This window comes from Cibotium barometz, chromosome 8 (assembly GCF_041138505.1).
Source record: "Cibotium barometz isolate CiBa-2024 chromosome 8, ASM4113850v1, whole genome shotgun sequence".
Lineage (NCBI taxonomy): Eukaryota > Viridiplantae > Streptophyta > Polypodiopsida > Cyatheales > Cibotiaceae > Cibotium > Cibotium barometz.
This window is the reverse complement of record NC_141053.1, coordinates 20,195,559-20,208,484: the sequence shown is the minus strand read 5'-3', so window position 1 is coordinate 20,208,484 and position 12,926 is coordinate 20,195,559. Positions and strand designations below refer to the sequence as shown.

The 12,926-nt window shown below is 38.4% G+C and overlaps 1 protein-coding gene across 1 annotated transcript; it reads right to left on the bottom strand.

Moving 5' to 3' along the window:
* Window positions 1–12,274: 12,274 nt before the first annotated feature.
* On the bottom strand, window positions 12,275–12,673 carry LOC147636011 (uncharacterized). The gene has a single exon (XM_086802056.1). It carries the CDS (start codon window positions 12,671–12,673, stop codon window positions 12,275–12,277), a length of 399 nt encoding a protein of 132 aa, XP_086658182.1.
* Window positions 12,674–12,926: the final 253 nt, after the last annotated feature.

The window sequence follows — 12,926 nt, the reverse complement described above, 5'->3', positions numbered from 1 at the left end:
GGGTCACCCAAGATATTCTTTTCATTTATTGGATCACTCACAACCAAATTAATCACACTTGGGTTACCCAAGATATTCTTTTCATTTATTGGATCACCCAATAATAAATTAATTACCATAACATTTATTGGATCAACCAATAATAAATTAATTACCATAACATTCCCTCTTATTTGGGTTGCAACTGACCTCAGTTGCATATTTAATTAGCAAGTGAAGAGAGTTAGAATATAATATCCAATAATAAATTAATTACCATAACATTCCCTCTTATTTGGGTTGCAACTGACCTCAGTTGCATATTTAATTAGCAAGTGAAGAGAGTTAGAATATAATATCCGTTACAGATAAATATCACTTAGATCACCCAATAATAAATTAATTACCATAACATTCCCTCTTATTTGGGTTGCAACTGACCTCAGTTGCATATTTAATTAGCAAGTGAAGGGAGTTAGAATATAATATCCGTTACAGATAAATATCACTTAGATTATCCATCTCAGACATCAAAAGGGTATCCTTCACATACACCAGTACTACGTGTATCTTTCACAAACACCAACACAAGCATCTCTCACAGATACCAACATAAGTATCTCTCACAGACACCAACACAAGTATCTTTCACTTGGTTAACCTTATTTGAAAATAGAAAGAGAATAATTTGAAGAAAGTGTTTTAAATGAGGTGTTAAAGTTTAAAGGTTAAATGTGAAATAACAATAAGTTACATGCATTCTTCGGTGATCAGTCGAAAAACATATGTACATCATTGTTAGTTCACTCAAGTCCTGATAGTGAATGGTCTAATATGTATTTTCGCGTATAGAAAGTACATATCAATCATTGAACTATCTTGACCATTATATTTTAAAATTAACTATAGTGTTTTTTTAAATAATAAGATTAAACAATGCATAAGTATGAGTTTTAGGCTTACCTCTCTAATGATAGAAATCATGATTGGGAGTTTCTCTTGTTTAGGTTGGTTGCCTTTGTCTTCGTCTTTAACCACGTTCATGACCGCAACTCGATTTGTTTTCTTTTCTGGTGGGCACTCATATGCATAATGACCTTCTTTGTTGCACTTGTAGCATGTAATCACAGTAGGTTTTTGATCCCCATTGTTGGTCTTTTTTTGCAGCTTCAGTTTTCTTTCCATTCACTTGTGGACCATTGTGCTTCTCTGCTTTATCTTTGTGTTGAAGCTTCTTAAAATGTGTAGATCAAGAAGATTGAGGAATATGAGAATTTGTCACTGTAATAGCCCTCGGAATTCCATTTTTCTTCTTGTAGTATGTTGCTATAGAGATGGAATTGCTAAGAGAACGAGGATGAAACATGTTCACTTTTGCTCTAATAACTGGCTTGAGACCTGCTATGAATTTTCTCCTTTGCTCTTTTTCACGCACTTTCACTATAGCTTGAAGTTGCAATAAAGTTTGCCAAAATCTATCAATATAGGTTGATATGTTCTTCTTTTTGAGCTGTCTAAAAATATCCCATTGCTGTCTGGCTTTACTCTTATATAACGGAGGTAAGAAATCCTTCTTGATTAGCTTCTGAAAGTCTTTCCATGACTTTGGTTTTTGTTTTCTCTGTTTAATAACATTCTACCAAAGAGCTGCCATTAGGGAAAATTTGGACTCAAAAAGGGGCCTTGTAAGAGATCCCTTGGGATGGTGATGTGGACAAAGCAAGCCAATAAACCCACATATAATATTGGAGGGTAGGTGCATCATTTTTTAGTTCTTTATTCCATTAACTGACATGTGGGGTGTTTTTTAATTCAAAACAATGCCTCTTAAGTATAGTTTTTTATTCCCACTATGGTGTCTTATTTTATTGAAAAAAGTCACCACTCTCTTTCTTCATTACACTTTTGAATGGAACCAAGCCAACTTTGCTTACCAAACTTGAACCAAACTTCGTCCCTGCAACCCATCATCTTGCATTGTCTCCCTCATTGTTTTCCCAACTCCACAACCACAACCACAACCACAACCCATCATCTTGCATTGTCTCCCTCATTGTTTTCCCGACTCCACAACCACAACCACAACCACTCTAAATCCGAATTGTTTTGAGCGGGAAGTTTTTGATTCTCTCTTCTGCTCATTCACATTCCTTCCATTTTGGAAGCTCGTAGCCTCTCACGCCACAATCTTCCTCTCCATCTCATGAGTGCCTGCCTACCTCCAAGTGGCACATTCAATGGAACATTGATTCATCATACATCAAGGTTTGAGGAGAGACTGAGGCGGCAAGTTTTGAAAAAGGATGGAAAAGAATTTGTTCTTCATGTGCCATACCTGCTTGTGCATGAATAATAATCCCATTTCTTACCTTTTTCAAGTGAGGGTTATGCTTACAAGTATTGTGTACATTTTGGTGCATCCAGAATACCAACAAGTTTGTTTGATGGACAAGGAGGTATTATTTAGTGATGTTGTCTTTTGGTTTTAATGAAGCAATCTTCTTCAAGGGAGATAAGTGTAATATCTTTGGTTTCTTTTGGTTAAAGTGTGAGTTCATGATGCTTTTTGGTATTGTTAAAGCACATAACAATGCAATGGAACCTATGAAACAAAAGAAGAAAAAGGTGGACATCCACTTCCAAGTAGAAGCCGATTATGCTCCCTGCTGTAAGAGAAATTGGTCTAGGCGAGCATGCAAAGCCCACATTATTGAGCTTCAAAATGAAGGAAAGAAAAATATGGACCTATGGTTGGATGGTAGTATTTACCCACCAGATCCAACCTCCTCTCAATCTCCATCATTCTTTGGGTTGACAAGTTTCTTCAAGTTTTTGTGTGAGGGTGAAAATGGATTGCTTGGATATTGCAAAAGATTGTTTGGCCAATGTCAAAGTATCATTCAATGTAACTTTGAAAGACATTTGAGTGATAGAGATGCCAGAATAAAAATGCTTGAAGGTGCAAATTTTTACTTGGCATCGATCACAACAGCTTTGCAAGCTTCATATATGAGGACAAAGCAAAAGTTCGTTCTGGGTTATAAAAAGAGATTGATCATTTGCAGCAGACTATTCGGTAAGATGCAGGCCACTATTAAAGAGAAGAATGAAATTTTGGCAGTTTGAGAAATCAATAATTTCACTTTGGAGAGTGAGAATGCACACCTTAGAAAACAACTTGAAAAGTTCAACAAAAAATTACAATATTTGAAAGACACGCCATTGGGTCCTCGATTACGCAAGAGACAGTTCAAACCATTGGAAGAACTCAATGTTGGAGGTGGCCAATGAAAGTGTCGTGTAAAAGCTTGTAGGTATTATGGGATCTATAATTTCTTTGAGCACTCACTTTTTATTTTCATCTTTAGTTCCTTTTTTGGAGATGGGGGATTGGGCGTGGGGGTGGTATAGTTAGATGAATGATGGACTGAAATAGCTATCGTTGTTACTTCAGGATGGTCATAGATGTTGTGGGTCCAAAAGACCAAGGTTCTGATATATTTGGCAAAGTTCTAACAAAAGACATCGTGGAGTCAGCAATACATCATCCTAAGTTTGCAGGACTTCCATCAGACATAGCAAAGCAATCCTTGCAGAAGGTGAGTGAAGCATTCACTCCTGCAGATGCACAAGGTATATGTGACATAGCTGGCATAAGCACAAAGTCTTATAGGATGTTGTTTAATAAAGTTAAAGAAGGTTTCAATTCTAAGCTTGGAAAAAAAACAGTAATTCCCATTCCAAAACCATTTCACGTGAACAAAGCTCAAAATATTCTCAACTTGGGAATGGTCGAACTTGTTGGAGAGCCTTGTCACGTGTCTAGTATATTGACAGTGACTAAAAAGGGCGGGGAACAGAAAATCATAGAGCTTACAGAGTTCAACAATTTCATTATGGATGTTCGAAAATTACAAATGGCTATGGTGAAATTTTATGACATTAGTATTCATGAGTGCAATGGAAGGCTGAAATTTGTTTTAAAACTTGATGAGAGTGAGGTGATCAAAGGACAGAAGCTGGAAAGGGTTAGCTTGACTTTAATGAATAGAGCTTTGGATGCAATTATCAGTAATGCTGATGAGAGGCACTTTAGTGTACAATCCAAAAATGAGATTTGGTGGCTGGCTGCATTTGAGGTGAGGTGCTATCCATTTTAAAAAAAAGTATATTATGTTGCTATCCATTACATGTTGTAGACAATTTAACTGGCCTCTTGTTAACAGGTTCCAATAGAGACCCATGAAATTCTAAAGTGGTACTTTAACCAGACTGAGCTTCCTTCCACTATCTCAGCAGTCGAATGGCGAGAAGCTTTATGTAGAAGGATATGGTGAATATGAGGTTGACTGGCACGTGGCTACAGATCTTAAAACCTTGAAATGCATGTTTGGTATTTCCCAAGAAGCAATGGCCAAGTATCCTTGCCTGTATTGCATGGCCGAATGAGGTGTCTCCAAAGGAGGAAAAGAGAGAGAATGGAAATGCCTAAATGCAAACAGTAATAGGCGTCAAGCCCCAAATCGTGATGCTCCAGGAGTGGATCCTAATTGGGATCCAATTCTTGCTATCCCTTTGATCAGAGTTCATATTTGTGTTTTGCATGCGCTGGTTAGAATAATTGAGAAACTAGTCTACATGTACATCGAATTTGCATGGATTATGAAACCAACATTAGAGAGTGAAAGAACTATTAAAAAAATAGAGCAAGTGCTTTCAGATGCAGGTTTACATTGTGGTCAAGTGAAGATTGAGAAGGACTTGAAAAGATCAGGGAAGACAGGAAATGTTCCTAGAGCAAACCATGTTTTGGAGGTGCAAAAGCCAGAAAGTTCTTATCTAATCATACCCAAAGAGGTCACCTGGGTATAGATTTTGAGGTGTGGAGAAAACTTCATGCAGCTGTACCTGATCGAGGCTCTTCAGGACAAGCAAGGGTGGCAAAGGCCAAAGCATGGTTGGCACTTGATCGCCTAGCACCTTTGTTGTGCAAAAATCCAGGTTTGAAGATGGGGATGTTGAGAAATTTGAGGCAGTTGTGACAGAGTTCTACACTAGCTATATGAAAAGGCTTGGGGTGCGACAAACTTGACACAATACATGGTTATTACTTGAATACCTACAGCTTTGAGTTTTTATTGTTGTTCAAAATATATTGTACGATACTAAATGTCTTGTTGTTGTTGAGCATTTGTAGCACATTTTGCGTGCACATGGACCCTTTTTTTGCAGAAGAGTGTGGAAGCCTTGGGAATTGGTCTACCCAAGGCAAGGAAAGATCTCATTGGCAAGCACATTGTACCTATCAAAGGGCCACTCAACATGGAGGAGGAGTGAAGAAAACTAATCCCATGAAGCAACTATGTCAGTGGTGGTATAGGCGGATTCAAGTGAGGGCTCGTGTGAAGATCAAACAGTCTAAATCAGCTATGTCATGTGCAATAAGAGAGATGCAGGCTGAACGAAGACGATCAATATATGTCTCCTCAAACAGGGGAGGCAGAATCATGCTGAATGGCTAAGACAACGACAAAGATAGGGCAGAGTGTGGTAAGAACAAGATTTTAAAAGAACAAGAGCTTTCATCTACGTCCCATACAAATGTTTTCAATATATATATACATTTCATAGTTTTAAGCAAGAAGAGTATTGAGAAATTTGAAGAAACTTCTTAACAACTGGAACAATCTAAATCTATTATTGTGGAGCAGAGACATCCCCCCAGCCGAGCCCTTTTTGATGAAGTTTCTACAACATCTTCTTCTTTCTCTATCAATGGCACAACAGGGACCATTGGCCTTGCTGTTCTAAGAAGATGCTTCTTCTTGCAATCACTCAACAGATTAGGATTTGTGATTCCACATGCCAAGCCATAAGCAGCATATGTTAAATAATATTTACATCTCAATGAATATACTCCTGATCCCTCCCAAAAAATCGAACAGCTGCTTGCCGCTCCAGAAGTATTGCCTTGTTTGCATTCAGCCTTAAGTGATAGCCACCTAAATACCTGGATAGAGTCTTTATCGCCATTAGAGGAAAACTTGCATTGTCCTTGGAGAAGCTAGCGTGAAATATTACAATTTGAGGAAATTTTAGGCGATATATATATGTTCCTAGTGTCGCATCGTGGCCCAATCCCACCATACACTAGCCTGAAGCATGTTTGAGGAATGTGTCTTCATATATTTCCAACTGAAAAAATAAAGGAGCATTAGCCCAGAAACAACATCACCAAACAATCCAGGACAAAGTTGATAAAGCCAAATCCGCAACAAAAGTATGAAAACACAACAAAAGAAAATAACCTCTTGGTTCTCATCTGCTTCAAGCAAGGCGTCTTGCCATAAATTAGTGCTTGAACTAGGAACGGTTTCCTCTGTCTTACTTGGCACATCCCTAAACTCTCCCATGTTGGTAATATTCAGTCTTTCCCTTGCTTCTTGTAGCTCTTCCTCTGTGGCATCTTTTCCTTCATATTTAAGGGCATCATCATAGATCATCTTTAGTGTTGCTGCAGCACAGATAGGAACTCGGTGTATTTCACATGGCTATCCACTAGTAAGTACTTATCTATCCCATCATCATCTATAAAATTGTCATCAATCTCCAGATTTTGGGCTATGAAGACTATGCAATGGTCCTCCCTTAAGTTAAATACATGTTGTATGTCTCTCAGCAATATATACTCTGAATCTCCTACTTGGTAGGAGGTGAGCAATGGTGTTGGAATGGGGAAGAACTCATTTGATTCAATCACAGGCTGGCCTACGTCAGTGTTTTGTTCTCTCACTGCCTCAATATCAACCGCTGCAGTGAGCTTCCTCTCCTCTTCAACATTGAACTCCTCAATCACATGAGGAGTGTCCTCCTCTTCAGCAACATCCTCAACGGTGGGACTAGCCTGACGAGAAACCGTGTCTTCACTTTCATTTGTCGCATACGGCTCTGTACATTCTTCATTTGTTAATTGCACGTTCATGTGCAAGAAGCATAAGAAGGCATAAGAGTATTCCATCAAGCGGCATTTTCTTTTGTGAAAAGGGCATGGCAAAGCTCTCTTCTTATCACATGGTACCTTGTGCCAATCCCTGTTTAACCTCTGCTTCTTCTCCGGCGACACCTTGAGATTAAAATGAATGTAGTTTTTCCCATCAATCATCACTGTACCCTCATTTGTGAGCTTATCAAACTCTTGCTTTGCCTCTTCAAAGTATTCGGGATGGCTAGAAAGTGTATCCTCCAGAGAAAAATTACAATTGAACATCAATGAAATCGAAGGGTGCAAATCATGACGTCCACATTTGTAGAGGAAGTCATACAACAGAGTTGCAGGTGTTTCTTTAATCTCTTCGTCCACATCAAACTCAACTTGAACTTGCGCCATGGCTAAATTCAAGGGTGGTGTAGATAAGACACGGAAATTATTAGTTCAAGCAATGAATCTGTGTGGTGAATGGATTCAACATAACGCGAGAGGAGATGCCAGAGGAAGCCAGGTATTCCTCCTCGCGTTGTAGTGAATCTATTTTCCCTAACGCAAATAAAATTGCAGCTTCGTCAAGGACCTCTTCTCGCGTTATGGTGAATCGATTCACCATAATGCGAGGAGGCATATTGTGCTTCCTATGGGACCTTCGCTCGCGTTATGGTGAATTGATTCACCGCTACATGAGGACTTTTGCATCCTTTGGCGCCGCCTTTCACGTTATGGTGAATTACAAATAAAGATACTTCTCATGTACCCATACCGAGAGAGGAGGTGCCAAACAAATTAAAATAGTCTTCCTCGCATTGTGGTGAGTCAATTCACCATAATGCGAGGAGTTATAGGTTTTCAATTCACCATAACGCCCAGTGGACTTCATCCCGCCCAATCCACGAGGGGGGATAGGCACCCCTGAGCCTCTTACATGGGCTCCGTACTTGGGAGAAGAGCCATGGCTCCATCCTGAAGCCCAGTCCTATGGGTTCCATTAATATATAGTTTTTTCCTTATTGACGTGTTGTTGGATTGCTTCTTCCAACAAATGTACTCCACTTTGTAACATGCTATTTGTAAATATGTAACTCCACTCTGTAACATGCTATTTGTAAATATGCAACTATACATGTACATTTATATTTTTTTACACATATTTAGTGTTATTGGAGAGAGAACATCAATTGTAAATGCACTTTTAATTTGAAAATCAGAGGATCAAATTTGCTACTGTGTTCCTTCACTTCTTGTTTTCTTACTTTAGGCCTTTTTGTGTACATAAAAATTCAATTGGAGAATTTTTACCTTTAATACATTGTTTTAAACAATAAAGCATTACAAAAGCAATGTTCTAAATAGATAAGTTTATTGCATATGAAAAATACATTGTCACCGTATACATATACATGGTCACATCATATATCTTCTAGTGCCTCCAATACATGTGGGGCTGCAACATCTTTACAAATGATCTGATGCTCTCTTCTTCTACTTACCTTCTGACCATCGAGCTTGAAGCAAAATTGATCTGGAGGATTCTGAATAGCTACTTCTAATTCCTTCCTAACATATTTGAGAGTCCAATTCTCTTCCACTTCCAATGTCAATGATGGGTGACCCTATCGAATCATAACTATATCTATCAAGCAAGAGTGGCTGCCATCTCTTGTATCTTGGTCCATGCTTTTCTAGTTGTTGTTGATCCATCGCCACCTTCTATAAGTAAATGACATGCACAGATGTTGCCTGGCAATATAGTATCTGATTCCAAAATATCATTAGGATAATTTTTCGAGTATAATCAAATAAGCTTTGTTAACTGTTTCACAAAAAGACATTTGAATGTTATAACACTCACCGAAATGCAATGTCGGAGGTGTTCAATTGACATTCGATGAAATCATCTCCCTTTGATCATTTCACTCTCCAACCTTTGTCAAACAAATGATCAAGCCAGGCTTCATCTATATCTTTGCACATAAAAGTTGTTCTAGTTTTTCTCAATTGTTTACAATCTGAAAATAAATCAACAAGGCATGCAATTGGAACAAACAAACTTAAGTGGACATTTCTTGCACCAATGCTAGGCTTCATAGCACATTTAATATCATTAAACATTTTGGTCCTGTATGACTCTATCACTTTTGTATATCAAGCAATGGCTACTCCTCAGGACTATCAAGTGCAAGGAATACGTTCCAACTTTCCATGTCGACTCGATTGAGCGGGAAAGGTATAAAATGAGTTATAGAAATATGTTCTACTTCTTGCGAGATCACTTGGTGCATGACCTTCATATTGAAGTTCCCCCACCTCACCATGTACGACATTCAAGAATCCCGTCAACAAGCATTGTGCAAGCTCCCACTCCTGGAGATTGGATGGGTACAAATATGTGCAAGGCAGAAAAATGTATATCAATCACCTTATTTGCAACATTGGAATACAAAACACAAGCACTTACAATGTGGTCTGTGTCTTGGAAGTCTTTCCAATGGTCCCACATGTTGATCTCTTTTTGCATGAATACATGCTGGATCAACACTTCTTTGACAGTTTTCCCTCCTAGTGCCATCTTGAAGTCAAGGATCCTTCCTTTCCAATGTTTGGCAGTCTTCAGATGCCTTTCCCTTCACTCGGTAGTGGCCACGTTTTCTTGGCTGCATAGTGACCCAAGAGTACTTCCTGTATACTTGGGGAATCCATTCTTCGTTCTCATCTTTTATGTTATACAACACAACAGATGAGATACTGCTCCTTGCTCATTTCAATCCACTTTCGGTTGCCATGAGAGATTAACAGACGTATGAGAAAGAAGAAGTAGAAAGTGGATGATTGAGCTAACCACTTTTAAGAGCCCTCCAATATTGAAATTGACCATGAAGCAAGGTTAGCAATTCTGAGATGAGACCCATAATTTCCTAAGAGAGTTGGTTTCATCAATAAGGATAGATTATGGAGAGGATTTGAATTGAGCAGGTGGTTTTGGGAATTCTATGATGGTTTTCTTCAAAAGGTTGGCTTTCTTCCTAGCCCTTGATCCAAATCTTGATCTAATGGTCCTCAAAATTCACATAACCATACCTTCTTTTGCTCAAAGGTCTTCGAAACCTTCTCTTCTTTACCTCTTGGATTTTTGAATGAATTGTGTCCTTGTCCAAAGCCTTTGTACACTTGCTGTAGATTCTACTCTTCCCGTGCAAGTATTTTGAATTTGTTGAAAAGCCTTTAAATTTACTCCAAGCCAATAGCCTTTGAGTAAAAATCAATTTCTTGATTTTTTTTCTTCAACTCTCTCTCCATGACCCAAATTCAATCCTTGAATTTGTTGTGCTCTGATACCACTGCTACATGACCATGGTACATGGAGATTAGATTATTCCATAAATTAAATAATAAAAGAAATAAACCATAACATCATAGCATAAATCAAGAGCATCAAAATCAAAGAACAAAAGATTGGGTGCAATCTTCCCCCCATCGTGTGTGGCTCCACTCCCACACACGGTATTTAAATCATTTTCATAAATTTAGCCCCTGGAGCCATAAATAACATAGCTTTTCCAAAATTGGACTTTTACAAAATTGAACCTTAGTCCAACGCTTTTAAAGCATCTCATAAAAAATAAACCTTGCCCAACATATGTACAATGGGCCAAACCATACAAAATCAAATATTTAGCACACATGTGCTTGGCTAGATAATCTCGTCCAATGTCCACCTTGGTTGTCTCGAATTTATGATATATACTCAACATATTCCACAATGTTAGATCACAATTACTTTGGAATCACTCACAAAAATAATTCTAACAAATGGAAATCATTCACTACCATGCTTCACACATAGTTTTGGAGGGGTTGATGTAATAATGTTACTAGGTAAAAGATTCATGGCCCTTTAATGCAAATGAGAATAATATTAATACACTATTGTCATCCTATGTGGCATGAGCAACCTCAATATTAATACACTATTGTCATCCTACTAGCATGAGCAACCTCAATGTTATGAGCTCACAAAACCAATGAGACAAAATAACACTACTTTTGTAAACATTTTAAATTATGCATTTAGAAATATAGATTACCTGATGAATAAATGCCATTTCGAACCTATGGAAATTTTAATATAAACATACCTTTACTACATAGACGTAAAATAACAAAAGTCTATTCATGAAAATGGACACAAAAGTCTATTCATGAAAATGGACACAAAAGGTGTAGTTCTAACAACAAAACACACAGATCCTTTAGCCTTCCCAGCAAGCATCAAAATTTGTGAAGATTTTAAAAAAAGTTTTCTTAACAAAAACTTAAAACTTAAAATAATTATGAAAATATGCGCAATAATGTAGAAATAATAATGGATTAGTTAATGGAGTAGAATGAACTTTTAAAGCACATTCTTTGAATGATAAAGAGCCCATAAATTAAAAAACCAAAAAATAGGGGGGAAAAAACACAATACAAGTGTAGATACTTATGCACTTCAAATATCCTAAATCATTAGACACCAATCAAAACAATAACAAAAAATCCACGTAGGTAATAACGTAACATTAAAATTCACTAGGATACAATTCCAATACAACTAGATTTAGCTACGACCATACACAAAATGCAAGAAATCACCATGGGAACTTTGGCCCTCAAGGAGTTAAAGGACATGGGTTAGCATGCATGGCCATGTCTAGAATGAAAGATATATCCATTAAAAAAATATTGAGAAATTATATCTAACATATCCATTTAATTTAAGAAAAATTTCAAGTTGAACAGTATATTACAAAAGAAAAATTTCAAGTTGAACAGTATATTACAAAAGAAATAGAGAGGCTATAAAGAACGACGACAAGTTGCCTAAACATTGACAAAAAACAATACAACTTTCTTCTCTACTATTTGACACTAGATCTCTCAAAACACATTACAAAGAAATATCAAATACACAAATCATTATTTTATCAAATATACTAGTTTCACATGAAACATAAGTTAGTGATGTAAGACACCTAATTTACATTGAACAAGGAATATAAATAGTAAAGTCGAAATTTCAAATATCAAACAAACAAAAAATAAGAATAATTGTAGATGTGTGTAGGGTCAAGTTAAGCATATCCATCATCATGCTTGAAATGGTAAGTGAAAAGCTAATTAGAACCTTAGCTTTTTTATTGCATAATTCATACACCAAGTGCTCAATAGGAGATTAGTCTGCATTTGTTGATGCAACTCTCGTATGAAGTGTGCCTTTGTTTAGGAATGGACTCGTTGATACCTTTTACATGGTTATGAAGGCTATGTTTAGCTGATACAGGGGCGGTTGAAGACGGCGGAAGGAGATGATCGGGCAGAGGTGGCTCCGCCGCCTCCGGAGTCGCTGCGGCGAAGTAGAAGCTGCCGCGTGGCGTTCGCCAGATAGACAGCGGGGCTGATTCGGGGCAGCTTGTTGAACTGCAGGCAGAGTGTCATATGGGCGCTTAGGGCCTCTTCCATGGGGGCCGCTTCGCCGCCCAGCCGGTGGCGCTGCTCTGCTACGTCTTCCGCGCACAACCCGCAGACCCAACGGCCGCAGAAAACCTCCCTGATACGGGAGGCGTAAGCGGGCGTGCAATCCTCGACGAGGCCGCAGCACTCACAGGCCTCAGCGGCAAGCTCGTTCTCCTGCGTGCGGTCGGCCGTCTGCGGGTTGGCGCAGCTCATGCTGAGAGGAGTGGGTTTTTTTCCTCCTTTGTTTAAGGTGATATACACTACATGCTGCTAACTGGCTGTGGATCGATCTATGGTAACCTCGCTACACAAAAGGCGTGCAGGGGGAGCGGGACGCAGCTCTGGGCAGGTTAACAGGGGAGGAAAGGGTAAGTACTGAGAAGATGATCATCAGGGGTACTCCCTGGTCTGTGATGCACAAGGACGAGGACGAGGACGAGATTTGGTGCAAAATTGGTTAGACGCG